The sequence below is a fragment of the Aricia agestis genome, chromosome 1 (assembly GCF_905147365.1).
Source record: "Aricia agestis chromosome 1, ilAriAges1.1, whole genome shotgun sequence".
NCBI lineage: Eukaryota > Metazoa > Arthropoda > Insecta > Lepidoptera > Lycaenidae > Aricia > Aricia agestis.
The window spans coordinates 26,438,387-26,452,867 of record NC_056406.1 but is presented as its reverse complement, the minus strand read 5'-3'; the positions used below and the strand labels follow the sequence as shown (position 1 = coordinate 26,452,867).

The following is a 14,481-nucleotide window of genomic DNA, read 5'->3' as shown; positions in this document are numbered from 1 at the left end:
TAAGAAGTGGCGCCCAACGTGGGGCCGACTTACCCGTGTCCAAGCAGATGCCCATATTCCATGAAGATGATGAGTTTTAGACTTCTTTCGGGCGCTTAACTAGGGGACTACTTAATATTATATTGGCACTAGTGATAAAAATATATCAAAAACGTACGTCGCTGCCTCGTATTAATATAATTGTTCATCGATTGAAGGACGCGACCTTGCTATCTGTTATCAAACGAAACAAACATAAAAACTTCGCAACTAAAAGTGTTTTAACTCATTTTATTATTTTTAAATGATCAGCTTTCGTCTGCTTATTCGAAAGTTGTGTCGACGGGACAGCATCTCTGCCGGCGGGACCGTACGGTGGGGCATCGCGGGCCGTCCGCCGGGCTGCGATCCTCGAGGGTGACTGAGGCCCAGGTGGAAGTGCTGTACTACCGTCCTCGGCGTCGCACGTAAATACGCGTCGTCCTCGTCTAGCACGCATCAGACGCACGCGTGCGAGTAAGACGCCGATATCATTGAATAATTAAACCGCCGACCCCCTGAATGAATTGTGAAAATGCAAGAAACTGTACATTAGCGTGTTTGCTTAAGAGGTTAACTCATAAGACGATTAGGGTCAGTTAAATTAATATTTAAGAAAACGCTCGACAAACAGTTTCTTGTCCGGGGTAATTGCATTGTTTAGACTGTAATGATGACCCGACCATGTGGAGTTACGGTGTAATTAACTAATTACATGGTGCGAGTCTCCGGGCCGCAGGTGTTCGGTCTCCGAACTTCTTGGTAATCATTTAATATTCAATGATTCGGTGGATAAAATATGAGTCGACTTAGTTGTAACCTAATTCCACGTACACTCATTACAACATACAGAAGGCTACTTTATTACCCCTCATATTTTTTATTTGATACATGGTGTAAGGCGGTTTGTGACCTACATCAGTGAATATTCAATTTATTTAGCGGCGTTTAAAGTTTTATCAAGTCCAACACTACTTACCAAAGTAACATGCCTTAGTGTTTGTTCAGACACAGCGGGAACCGCGCGTTTCTCGTGCAGAAACCCAGCGGTTAAGGGAGAATGAAGGAGAACGCAGACGGCACACTTTTTGTGTGATGTCTGCGGCGCACATACAGTCGGCATGGAGCGGCCATGCAGACTGTATGAACGCCGCAGACTCGATCACACAAAAAGTGTGCCGTCTGCGATCTCCCTAATTGTGATCGCTGTAATACAACGCCTTTGTAATACCTAAGCTGCGAGCGGTTAAAACGCACGGTTCCCACTGTGTCTGAACAAGCACTTATTCTTAACAGATAATTCAAAGAAAAGTGAGGATAGATTACAAAAAATCCGTATACTTACTACAAAGAAATATTAGACTTTATAGATTATCTACATAATGAAAGAAATACATCACATTGTAGCTTGTTTTATTAATAAATTAACCAAATGAGTGTTGTTTATAATATGTTTTAGGTTTACAATAATAATAATAATAAAGTACCTAATAATGACATTAATTAGTAAAACAATAATAAATAAGCTCTTTAATAATTATTAAGTAGACATAGGATTATATGCATTTGCATATTTGCATATTATGCATATAATGGCACTTTTTAGGCGATAGTGCATATTTTAGCAATTTTTCGTTGATAGTGTTATATTTCGGTAGTTTTATGCCTTCGTAGTATCCAAACTGGCTATCACGATATACACCGAAACCACAAAACAGAGGTAGATGCGAATTGCGATAGATCAAAACGCTTCAAATATGTGGCTTCATCACCATTACAAGAATGCTATACACCCGATAGGTACAATATCTTTCTAGAAACAAATTTTTTATTTTTAGTTGGCCACATTAGTAAAACATTTTAATAAAGTAGTTAACGATTAAACTGCAATGGGCATTAAGATTGCAATCGGATAATGTTGGTAGAAAAATATTATTGGTGCTGTACCTATAAGAAATTAAAAATCCTGGATTTCATCAAGAAATTATAAAAATTGACGCTTTTATTAACGGCACTACTGGAAAGCTATTAAAATTTTAAAATTTTAATAATAAGTGACTTTTAATTGTGCATATTACGGCCATTTTTCGTGTATAATTGCATTCATATTTCGGCACTTTGATCGTGCATATAATCCGATGTCTATTATTATGTAATGCAGTAATATCGTGATACATCTCTATTATTTACTAATTAATAGTGCGTTTAGTGTATTTGGTTTTTGGACAGCGTAGATCTTAAGAGTATTATGACGTCATTGAAAATGGGTACCCCGTACCACGAATCTTATTATATTTGAGGGTAGTCAAGAAAATTATTGCAACACCAATGTCAATATTGTAATTATTTTAACTGATATTGTTGAGTTTCTATCTTAAGTTGATTTTAACTGATAATGTTCGTCGTAACCTGACCTCTACCACGATCTTCTTTTCATTTCGGTACAGCAGCGGGGTGTATAGGTGTACTAAATACTAAAGTATTCTATACCAAATGATATTGGCCAAAACAAACTCTTGGATGTTACATCTATACATATAAATAAAATTGGAGTGTCTGTTTGTAATATTGAAAGAAACGTTTTTTACTACATGCATATGAATGTACATACGGGACATATACCAAAATAGCACTTTTTACAATTTTTGTCTGTCTGTATGTCTGTCTGTTTGTTCCGGCTAATCTCTGAAACGGCTGGGGCAATTTTAACGGGACTTTTTTTGGCAGATAGCGGATATAATAAGGAGTAACTTAGGCTACCTTTTAACCGACTTTCAATAAAGGAGGAGAATATATTTTAAACTTTTATATTTGTTCATACATATTTTGTAATTTCAACTTTCTAGCTAGCGCAATGCTTGAGATACAGGGTGCAATTAAGCGGGATTTTTTGGGGCTTAGGTATTATTAGGTGAGTCCATTAAACCAAAAAAATAGGGTGTTAATTTTTTTACAATAACATATTTTATCCCAAAAAAAATCGATGCACAATGGTCACTTCATAACTTAATTAACTAATTATCTGAATCGCGAGACAATCGAAGACTCGGATTATGGACAGTTCGCACTTCGCAACACCTGCACACGCCTAGCCAGCCTTGAAGACATGCCTCTGACGAGGTTAAAAGTGACAAAGTTGTGCTTAACAAACTTTTCAAGTAACAAACTTTTACAGACAATGTGCAAAACGCGCTAGACTTTGCTTAGAGCAAAACGGATTGCAGTATAAGTCGTTTGAACTATGCTAAGTGTAGACAAGATGAAAGTTAATAAGAGTTAGAGGTGGGTTGTTTTGATTTTTATTTTTTAATTAGTTGTACCGTGTACACAAGTTAATTGAATTTTTAAATACGCCTCAATGCAAAGGATGTGGTTTAGATTTATTATAAATTTCTAAAGTGCTTATGTTTCGTAATTAAAAAGTTGTAATATTCGATTCTTTTGATGTGTATCAATTAATTTTATTCTAAACATACCTGTCTACGTCCTTTACATTTGACGGTCCTAAGTTCGTCAAAGTATGAAGTACTTGTACTATTATCTATTCTGTGGTATGAAGGGAAAATTCGCAACTTATGATAATAACAAGAATGCAGTGACGGATTAACCCTTAATCAAATTAAGCAATTGCCTAGGGCATCACGTCTGAGGGGGCACCAGAAGAGTAAAGGTTCAAAGACCGATTCTAGTTGAGATACGGATAGGGGGGCCCACAGGCATGGATTGCTTAGGGCATCAAGTAGTCTTAATCCGTCACTGCAAGAATGTCAATGGAAGGGCGGGGCGGGGCCGGGCCGCGCATGTGTCCATGTTTTGTGGTGTTTGATAGGATAACTTTCGGAGGCTATTTCTCAAAATTTTAGTACCTACTGAGTGATTATAAAATAAGAAATACGTGTATTTTATTTTTAACAAGGATCAATATATCCAAATTTGGCAGGAAGGTTAAATTGCACCCTGTATATCAGCCTGCAGACATGCCACTATAATGTGCTAAAATGTTTTGTGTGTAATGTGTATGAACTATAATTTCGTCCAAAATAAACCAACATATTCATAAAATTAGGTACATATCACTTATCAGTTATCAGTCAATGCATAATATGTCGGTTTGGAAAAATCAACTGCTGATGAACATTTTTACAGCTTAAGTAAATAATATATATGCTTTTAGAGTTTGCGTGGTCAATCATAATCATTATGATTTTTGTTTAAATAAGACTATTTATTTTCTGCGCATAACGCACGCGCCGATCACGTCCGCATTTTAGAATTCGTTGTATGAAATGATGTGAAACCTCGCACAGAATGTGAATGAAAAAGTTACTAGTACAAGAAATAGAAGAGGAAATGAAATCAAATGGACTGTAAAAATTGTTAGCAAACAAATAAAAAAAAATAGGCAAATAATTGTCCTTTCTTCTTGAAGGGGGAACAAGAGGTCCCATATAAGGGGCCATTAAAAAAAACTCGCACATTCGCCCCCACCGTACGCGCCGCATTTCGCCGTTCGCGTAGGTACTATGCGGTGCGTTCGACGCGTACCGCGGTGCTGACAAAATATGTGCGATCAACTTAAATATCTACAATTGATGTTTTCAAACCTAACACTCAAATAGATAGAATAGACAGCAATAACAAAATAAAAACAGACAAACAAGAAACATATACATCTACTAGTGTCTACATTGGAAGAACTTTTGACTTATACCTATTATATCTACATTTAATTCTCTACATTAGCTAATAAGTTAGTTCGATAAGTTTCGAGACCATCGTTTAATATCATAGCCTATATAGAGACTGATAACATTACTTTTTACACACTATATTGTTAAGTTTCTATTCTGGTCAGGTAAAAAATCAAATATAGGAAAGCTTTAGGGCCAACGCTAAAACACGGAAGACCACCGCGAGCGAGCGGGCACCCGTAGCGTGCGCCCATCTCATTTAGCGCTGCTAGTATAATTTTTATGTCGAGCGTGTACAGTTGTGTTAAATAGATTACCATGGATTATTTACTAATTTATGATTTGGCAAAAAGACGTCAACGAAAACAACGTTGATTGCGAAAAGCGTGCGCCCGCGCCGTGGGCCCGCCCGTCCGTCGAGCGTGTGACAGTCCGTCGTCGCCCGCGTCCGCTCTGTCGCACGCGCCTGCGCTGCCCATACTATTTTTCATTATAAATAAATGCGTGCGCCTAATTCTTTTTAGGGTTCCGTACCAAAAGGTAAAAACGAGACCCTATTACTAAGACTTCAATATCTGTCTCGCACTTGGCCGACTTTTACTTTAACTGAATAAAGTTTATATTGTGTCACACCAAACTCCTAAAATATGTAATGAAATTATAAATAAACTCTTTTTAAACATTGATACTATTGATTGATTTAATTTGTAATAATAAATTATGATCAACCTTATTGTAGCAAGAGTAACTTGGCAAGAGATTCAGCTAAAATAGACTTTTTAATAGAGATTATATGAACATGTTTTAATAATTTAAATACTATTATTACATTGGACTTCCAACTTCCTTTACTGTCAATATTTAATCACGCTTAGATGCAACTTTATAATTTATTGCACTTATGCATTATTTATTATTATTGTGTTAAATAATTAAAAGCTAGGCATTATCACAACAGAACACAACTTGAGCTACATGGAATGATATGAAACAATTTAGACCGATATCAGAGCTCCGCTAGCTCTACCCGACATCACAACAAGTAACAGAGCCGTATTGCACTGGAATCACGAAAAAATCCTAAATTATTTCTAATATAATTTGATATATTATTATTTAAAGTCTTGTATAATTTCCTAATCCCTATTTTGGTCTTATCTTTTCATAGAAGAAAATTTGGTCGACACTGTTCGTTTCTCTCAGCAACACTTTTCGTTTGACAAACTTGAAATGTTCTAATGCAAACTCGTACAGCTCATTCTCCATTCTCCAGATGGAGGATTGCTGTATCTTTTCTATTGTTTTCTGCGCCGGCTCCAGCTTGGAGCTCGTCTGTCGGAGGTGGGACTTGTTGCTGTTGAGATAGTGCTCCGTTGCACCTTTGAAGAGTCGGGGCAGTGCAGCCTCCAGGACCGAGATAAAGTCCAGCATCTCCTCAGTCACTCCTACTAGTAAGTAGTGATTGACTAGATTGTGTTTGGCTTGCTGCAGAGCCCATGAGCTGCCTGCTTTCCTGGAAAAATAATTATATGGATTTGAAATATGAAATTGGCATGAGTTTTTCATTGTACACACTTCCCAGATTTTCGCTATCGAAAATATTGAATATTTCAATATTTTAGGATACAAGAATCTAGATATTTAACTCACCAACATTCTGCAGCATGTCCACAGAAGAATGGCACCTGAAGCCACATGTTTGTTGGATCACAGTCTGGCTGAGACTTCTCCACACATTCATCAAATGTCTGCCAGGAGAAAGAAAGATAATACTTTGACACACTTTCATGTTTTTATTGAAATTATAAAGCAAGAAAAAAAATCATACAGAATCTAAATTTTTGACACAGTTACTCTCCCTTAGTTTTTATTATTCATAGTATAAAGTAAGTACTTTAAGCTTCACACTTACCATTTTGTCTCCATGCTTTTTTCTAACTAAGTGGGGTCGAAAATTGTCACCATTTCTTAAAAAGTAGTAGTATGATACCAGTCTGTCTAATGGCTTCCTTATTAAATTGATATAAATAGGTTTTGATATTGTTCCCAGTCTGTAAGAGAGAAAATTTCAAAATTATGTTTTAAAATAATGTCTATACATCTAAACTTCGAAAGACTTTCATTTTCAGGAGCAACATTATTAATGTATTAAAATTATATTTGCAAACGTGGTTGGTTACTAATATTTTTCAGGAGTTTATGTTCATTTAATTAATTTGAAATAGATTTCTTTAAAGGATTGTCAAGATTTATTAACAAGGTGCCAGGTCATACAGTGTACACACAACTTACCAACCTGTCAAAGTTAAGGAATGCCATATGACCGTGGTATAGTGCTGGCTTCACCTCATCCCACCTCGTCACGTTCTGAGCAAACTTGTACTGGTTGCTCAGTGACATCACATGCATGTTCGCTGTTATGTTGATGTGCAGCACTTTGAAATGATTTTTCTTACACAAATCGTATGCTATACCCACAAAACTGGTGGAACCAGTTTTGGGTACTCTATTGTAAATAACAACAAGGTTCTCGTCATCTTTTTGCAATGACTTCGAGAAAAACTGACGAGCCTCCGGATGCGATTGAGATAGTTTGTATTCTGTAAATGAAAAAACAACAAAACATAAAACCACTCATGAAATATTATATTAATATTATGTTGACACAGCAATTCAATATACCTAGTTTGTGATAATTCTCTTCTAGACGCGCTATTTCGTTCTGGAAATATAATACCACTATAGCTACCACACCAAAACTGGACAACAGCCATAACTTGTGTATGTTCAACATATTTGTAAATAAAAAGTTCTACTCCAAAGCACACTGAACACTTGCACAAAATGAACAGAAGAACATGATAATTTATAAATCTTTTTGCTATTTATGCCATAGTTGCTATATTCTAAAGAGAAAATAGGGAAATCTGATATTTTCTATTTTGTACACTTCAATTCCACAACAGTCAACAATATCTTCTACTTCTTCTTGCAAATTGAGTACAACCAAGTTGACGTACAAAAGTCAGAGACATGATACCAGGGCTTCATAACGTTATCGAATACCCGAAAAATATCGTTACGTACCGGTATTTTCATAATGGTAGCCAGATAACGGTATTTTTTATAGTTAACTAGTAACATAACCAAAAAATATCGTTATGAAAATACCGGTAAATATAACGATATTTTCTGGTATCAGGTATGCGGTATGCGTCGTGCATCAAATCTCACTCGCAGCCCAACTTCCGACTTCCGAGCACCAGTTTTTATATACGTGGGAGAGCCATGCTTCGGCACGAATGGGCCGGCTCGACCGGAGAAATACCACGTTCTTACAGAAAACCGGCGTGGAACAGCACTTGCGCTGTGTTTCGCCGAGTGAGTGAGTTTACTGGAGGCATAATCCCCTCCCCTATTCCCTTCCCTTCTCTTCCCTACCCTCCCCATTACCATATTTCCTATTTAAAGGCCTTCAACGCATCTGCAGCTCTTCTGATGCTGCGAGTGTCCATGGGTGACGGAAGTTGCTTTCCATCAAGTTCATCAAAATTTACTTGTTTTAATTGTTGCGAATGCGGGGGATTGGCAAAAATATGGATAATTATTTGTATGTGTTAGTATTTATTACTAGAATTCTAAGTTTAATACATATATATTTTGTAGACTGTAGTTAAAAATATCAACACATTTAAAAAAGGAAGCACAAAATTATATGATAGCATTTACAAAATATGTGGGTATTATAACACGGAGAATATTTTAAGGAGCGTAGCCCGTCGGAACAGAGGCGCTTTGCACACGACGGGGCTGGGCGGACCGGTCAATTTCGCCGTGAACAACAGCACAAAGAGAATCCTACAATATGTATTACCAACGCAACGGCGGGCTCTGGCGGCGCGGCATGTCCGTGGATCACACAAACCAGTTTACATGCAGTAACGCATACGGCGCGGCGGCGCGAGGCGGCAGCTAGCTCTATTCTCTCTATCTCCACTAGAACGAACGTCCTGAACTGACTGCCTCCACTCGTCGTGTGCTTTGTGTACCACCTCGCCCCGTCGTCTGCAAAACAACAGAGTCCGTCCGGCAGTCAGTGCACGGCGCACGAGCTGACAATACAATAATTTACTATACAAACCATAAATTAGTAATATTTGAACAAAGATACTGAGCACTGAACTACTGAGTACTGACCATGTCATTCTCATTAGACGTCATTTTTCCTATAATATATACCTACTGGTCACCAGACACGTCTAGTTTAATTTTGTGCATACTGCATACTGAATTGACTGATTAAAATATTAAGTACTTATTTTATAAAGGGTAACGTTATCAAAGGACATAATATATTTACCGTTATAAATCCTATTTACCGTTGTAACATTTACCGGTATTTATTCCAATTTTTACCGTTATTTCTAGTATCGGGTAAATTTTCATACCGTTATCTATGCCCTTGAAGCAATAACGTTATGAAAAAATACCGGTATTTGAAGCCCTGCACGATACTTAAAGGGCCCATCACGGTAGGACTGCACGGCAGTTCTGTATTGAATGGGCCTCACTGATTGGTTCACACTCGGTGTTATCGGCCGGAAACACCGAGTGTGAACCAATCAGTGAGGCCCATTCACTGCAGGACTGCGTGCAGTCCTGCCGTGAATGGGCCCTTAATTTAACAACACTACATACAACTGTCAATCCAAATCACGAGATGAGTGATCAAATTGGTGATCAATGAGTGATGAGTCAAAAACTTAAAATGTGTGTAAAAAATATTTGCCATCATTTATGTATCTGGTATTTTGGCCAAGTGAAAATCGGCGTGATATATGCTTGTACAATAATTATTATACTTATTATACCCATGCGTGATGCGACATACGAATAACGAAAAGCAGCCAGCAATAAGCCATAGAGAAAAATAATACACTGATTTAAAGAATTTTTTTATGAGTGTAGGGCACTTTATTTCTGCCGTCCCTGGATATGAAATCTGTCGGTCCTTTTTTAGGGTTCCGTAGCCAAATGGCAAAAAACGGAACCCTTATAGATTCGTCATGTCTGTCTGTCCGTACCTATGTCACAAGTCACAACCACTTTTCTCCGAAACTATAAGAGCTATACTATTGAAACTTGGTAAGTAGATGTAGTCTGTGAACGTGAAATAATTTTCCATTTTTAGATTTTGATATAAAAATGGAAAATTATCAAAAACTTTAGGAGTCCCTGTAGGTAGGTACAAGTACAACCTTATTCTCAAAAAAAATCATTTAACCTATGCGTGTGGCGTATCTGGTCTTCAAAAATCATATTAAAGTTTCTTACATATTTTTTTTCTAACCTTAATAGTTTAGAAAAAAAATATGACGAGAGATGAGAGACTCTTCCAAATTAGTGGTAGAATGTGTGCCCCCCCCCCCCCCCCCCCCCTCCTACTTCTAAAGTATGATAAGTCTAAAAAATTTGATTGCCATTACTGAAAAACTACCAATGAAAATTGGTTTGAAGTTTGAACGAGATCTAGCAAGTAGTATACGTCATAAGTTCATAACCAACAAAAAAAAAAATTTTTCATCTAGCCTATACGCGTGTGGGGGGGGGGGTATCTAGTCATATTGAAGTTTCTAATATTATTATTTTTTTTCTAGCCTAAATCGTTTGCGAGAGACTCTTCCAAAGTGGTAAAATGTGTGTCCCCCCTCACCTCTAACTTCTAAAGTAGGGGCATGATAAGTCTAAAAAATATATACGATGTATAGTACTATAAAAACTACCAAAGAAAATTGGTTTAAACGTGATCTAACAAGTAGTTTTTTTTTAAATACGTCTTAAAAATGGTAAACTTTAAATTAACTTTCATTAAATCAACTGAGATATTATAAAAATAAATCAAAAACCTTTTAATTTCATGTAAATAAATCTTATTGTGTGAAGTCCAACTCGCCCCTGGGTACGCCCATGGCCAGTACCACATTATTTATTCGTGAATATCGTGTCCATGTTTAATTTCGTCTGTATCATATTTCCGAATTAGCTGAACAATGATTGGTTAGTAACACAATGACGGGAACCAAGCTTAAATTCAAACTGATTTATAGTATGTATAGGTAGTCAAATGTCCATAGTCCATTATTATCTATCTATAGCTTGTAATTTGTAATGAAACAGTCGATAGTCGATACCCTACTCGGCAGTCGGTACCTATAAGTACGATCCAGCCCCGAATTTATAAATAGGCCGTTATAGGCTACGGCCGCTATCCCCAACCCGAGGGTCGCATGCGGTCCGCGGGTTGGGGATAGCGGCCACATTAAACAATTTTGAAAATATTCACGCCTACCGGCAAAATAACGTAGTCTACGTGATAGTCGTTAAATTTTTTCCACTTTAAAATCGTTAATTTTGAAGAATGTTATTTTTTAACTCTAAAAAATTTTTGTTGCGGCCCGCGACACTAAGACCAAAACATGTTTGTGGCCCGCATGAAAAAAAAGGTTGGGGACCACTGAGCTACGGCCTAGGTCACCTAGGTGCGGCAGCGTCGGGGACGGCAGCGTCCATAGACGCCCTACTGATTTCGTACATGGGGCGGTGGAAATAATGTAACCTACTCTCATAAAAATATTTAGTTAATTCGACACTGTAAGTAAATATTAACGATCTAATATTCTAAAAGGCCTGATAGACGTACGAACTTTAAAGCACGCGGGTTTTAAGTTCGCGAACTTACTCGGCTCGGGAATCGCTCACACAGCACACTGGACCATGTCCCCAGGCTAGCGGCTCGCGGCTCGCGGCTCTTTGCTGACACACAGGCGATGTCAATATTGACCTTTAACATTATGTAAATCTAGAGCTGTTTATAAATTTGGTCCTAACTATTAATTAATTGAATGTAAATTGTAATTTAATTAATATTTTTTCATACCTAGGGAGTAGGGCGTAGGGCCCCATACATACATTATATTATTACGTCAAACCAATATGTCAAACTCTACATTAAATTAAAATTATTATTTTTAACAAAAAATTAAAACCGACTTCCAAGGTAAAAACAATAATAACATCCTTATAATATGAACTAAAAAGTATTAAATAATTTTTCCTATCTAATAGTGCCTTTTTCCGAATTCGGCTAAACCTCAACTATTTCTGTAGGTACTTAATCTTCATCATTTTGAAGTCGGTACCAGATAGCTGAATCTTTAGTTCTCTGACAGAATATTTGAAACTTTTGGAACTGGCACCGACTTCAAAATTATGAAGATTGAGTACAGAAATAGTTGAGGTTTAGCCGAATTCGGAAAAAGGCACTATTAGATAGGAAAAATTATTTAATACTTTTTAGTTCATATTATAAGGATGTTATTATTGTTTTTACCTTGGAAGTCGGTTTTAATTTTTTGTTAAAAATAATAATTTCACTCTTGTTAGTTACCTACTAACCATCGCGTAAGTATATTTAATATTCTCTTATTACAATTTTTTAAGAGTCAGACGTCGTGCTCACAAATATCAGGTAGAAAATTTTAAACAATACATTAAAAAAAAAAGTGAACAGTAAACACGTGCAGCTAGCCGCTAGGCAATTATTATACCTATAAACTTGCATAGGAATTCGATCTGTATATGTTACAAAATCGTGTAAATATAAACCGTTACGAATTATTTTTTATACTAATTGCGATTGTGTTTCTTATTCCTATTACGATGTAGATTAGCTATGTATGTCCACACTGTGCACATTCATCTTCAATTTTCGTCATCTTCTTTCATTCAACTTTCGTATTGGCGCATTCAATAATTGAATGCGTCAAAGAACGCAACGCCAACATTGTAATTTTTTCTGTTCGGTTGGCCTGAAGGAAACGGGGCACTATGGGAAAAAGACGAAGAAGTATTTTCGCCATACTAACGAGGTTCGTATATCGGCCTGTATCTTACCGGTGGTTGATTTTTGAGAAAAGTTTATCTGAGCTTTCTTACTCCCCTTGGCCCTATCGATTGGTGTATTCAAAAGGGGTGGTTATAAGATGTTGATTTTTTTCGTATTTTCTCCGTACTAACGAGGGTCACATTTCGGCCTGTCTTTCGACAGGGGTTGATTTTTGAGAAAAGTTTATCTGAGCTTTTTTGCTCCCCTTGGCGCCCCCTATCGATTGGTATTGTTACGGTACATGGTATACGGACACATGGTGCCATCTAGCGACAAACCAGCGAAGCTTACCGAGGGAGCACAAGCAACATAAATCCCCTACTCAATACTAGATGGCACGAGGTGCTCAAGTACATACTCGAACCTTCTAGAAAGGTCCAATGTTTGTTTACGTGTTTACGGTTTATTTGTTAGCGTGTTTACGTGTTTTAATTTAGACCTTATGACTGAGTCCATAAGGTCTAAATTAAATTCAACTTACTGCACTTATCGTAAGGACGGCAGTTTTATTGTGGTACATGCCCGAGCCTCCTAGAAAGTTCCCACGGTTGTTTACTTCATACTTGTTTACGTGAATCGGGAACTTTCTGGAATTCGTCTCGCCATATAAAAAGCCGCAGGCAGGCCCGGCGAGTCAGTTCGGTTCGAGCGATCATCAAGGCGATTTCCGAGTGACAACAAGTGATCAATAGTGAGTGAACCAGTGAAACCTTCGACTTGGCTACGACCTAGGACAGTGATAGTGCTTAGTGATTGGACTTAGTGATTAGTGTTTGGACTTAGTGCTAAGTGTTGTGACCTAGTGTTTAGTGCAGTGTTAATAAAGTCTTCAAGAGTGTCACCAGGTCTTTCTCTCCAAATCCTCGAACCCTAGCACGTAACAGTATATTCAAAAAGGGTGGTTATAAAAGGTTAAAATTTTGACGAAAAATATTTCTTAAGTCTTTTTTCCATAGTGCCTCGTTTCCTTCAGTCCAACCCAAATGTGTGCCTTACGCTCTGGAGTAAAGGTTGAATTTGTTACTTATGTTCAATTTTGTGGTACTTGAAATATTATGTATTTTGAAACAACATTAAGTATATTTTTTTGTTTAAAATCGCTTTGAAACGTACCAAATAAATAAGTCCGACATAACGTGATGACTGATGATATTTTATGGTGTGAGTTGTGACATTGGTGACCTTGACATGGTAGTGATGATGATGATGATGAATGTAATTTGCATAGTAGAATATGCTTTCAGTTTTTAAAACAACCTTAACCCCCAAACTTGTATCTATAAGGAATCCGGATTTCTCTTAGTATCTTCGGAATCATAGTATACCTTGGTGCAAAATCTTGCGTTTTGCTAGCATATGCTTAGGATGCTTCTCATAAAACCAAAATCACCATATATTTCCATATAAATTTTGAGGAGTTCCCTCGATTACTCATGGGTCCCATCATCAGATCACCACTTTTGTGAAAACGGGACCAAATTGGAGTGAAACATAATATAACAAAACAAAAATTTTGAAAATCGGTTCACAAACGGCGGAGTAGTGGTCGAACATACAAAAAAAACCGCAGCCGAATATATAACCTCCTTGTTTTTTGGAAGTCGGTTAAAAACTAAATCATCATTATCTAATTGTCTCTGAGTGCGGCAGTTAGAGTAAATAAGTAAATCCATGACGACCTCGAGAGTGAGACTGACCCAGATTAATCCCACGATCAGAAATCCGCGCGGTCCAGTACAATACAAATCAATAGTAAGCCACTATAATAATGAGGTAATTTACAGCGAATCCACCTGGCATTATTTAGTTTTCGTGCTGTCCCCCGCG

The 14,481-nt window shown here is 37.2% G+C and overlaps 2 protein-coding genes across 2 annotated transcripts in view; both read right to left on the bottom strand.

Annotated features, from left to right (window-relative positions):
• The window catches only part of LOC121730822, a 34,971-nt gene extending 34,855 nt beyond the window's left edge, over positions 1 to 116 (bottom strand). The window contains exon 1 of the mRNA XM_042120000.1: positions 34 to 116. Coding sequence (XP_041975934.1) covers positions 34 to 55 — 22 coding nt within the window. The 5' untranslated portion in view covers positions 56 to 116. The remainder of the gene's footprint in view (positions 1 to 33) is intronic.
• Positions 117 to 5,470: 5,354 nt separating this feature from the next.
• On the bottom strand, positions 5,471 to 7,663 carry LOC121725605 (heparin sulfate O-sulfotransferase). Its single transcript, XM_042112625.1, has 5 exons — positions 7,392 to 7,663; positions 7,006 to 7,309; positions 6,622 to 6,760; positions 6,360 to 6,457; positions 5,471 to 6,222 (listed from the first exon to the last, which is right to left on the bottom strand). Exons 1-5 carry the CDS (start codon positions 7,501 to 7,503, stop codon positions 5,853 to 5,855), a joined length of 1,023 nt encoding a protein of 340 aa, XP_041968559.1. The 5' UTR covers positions 7,504 to 7,663; the 3' UTR covers positions 5,471 to 5,852.
• Positions 7,664 to 14,481: the final 6,818 nt, after the last annotated feature.

What these genes read in the sequence shown, in the direction of transcription:
- LOC121725605 (XM_042112625.1), bottom strand. Translation starts at nt 7,503, where the DNA reads ATGTTGAACATACACAAGTTATGGCTGTTGTCCAGTTTTGGTGTGGTA. An exon ending in AGAGAATTATCACAAACTAG is followed by an intron (nt 7,310 to 7,391) that starts GTATATTGAATT and finishes TTTCATTTACAG; the next exon opens with AATACAAACTATCTCAATCG. An exon ending in GCATTCCTTAACTTTGACAG is followed by an intron (nt 6,761 to 7,005) that starts GTTGGTAAGTTG and finishes TCTCTCTTACAG; the next exon opens with ACTGGGAACAATATCAAAAC.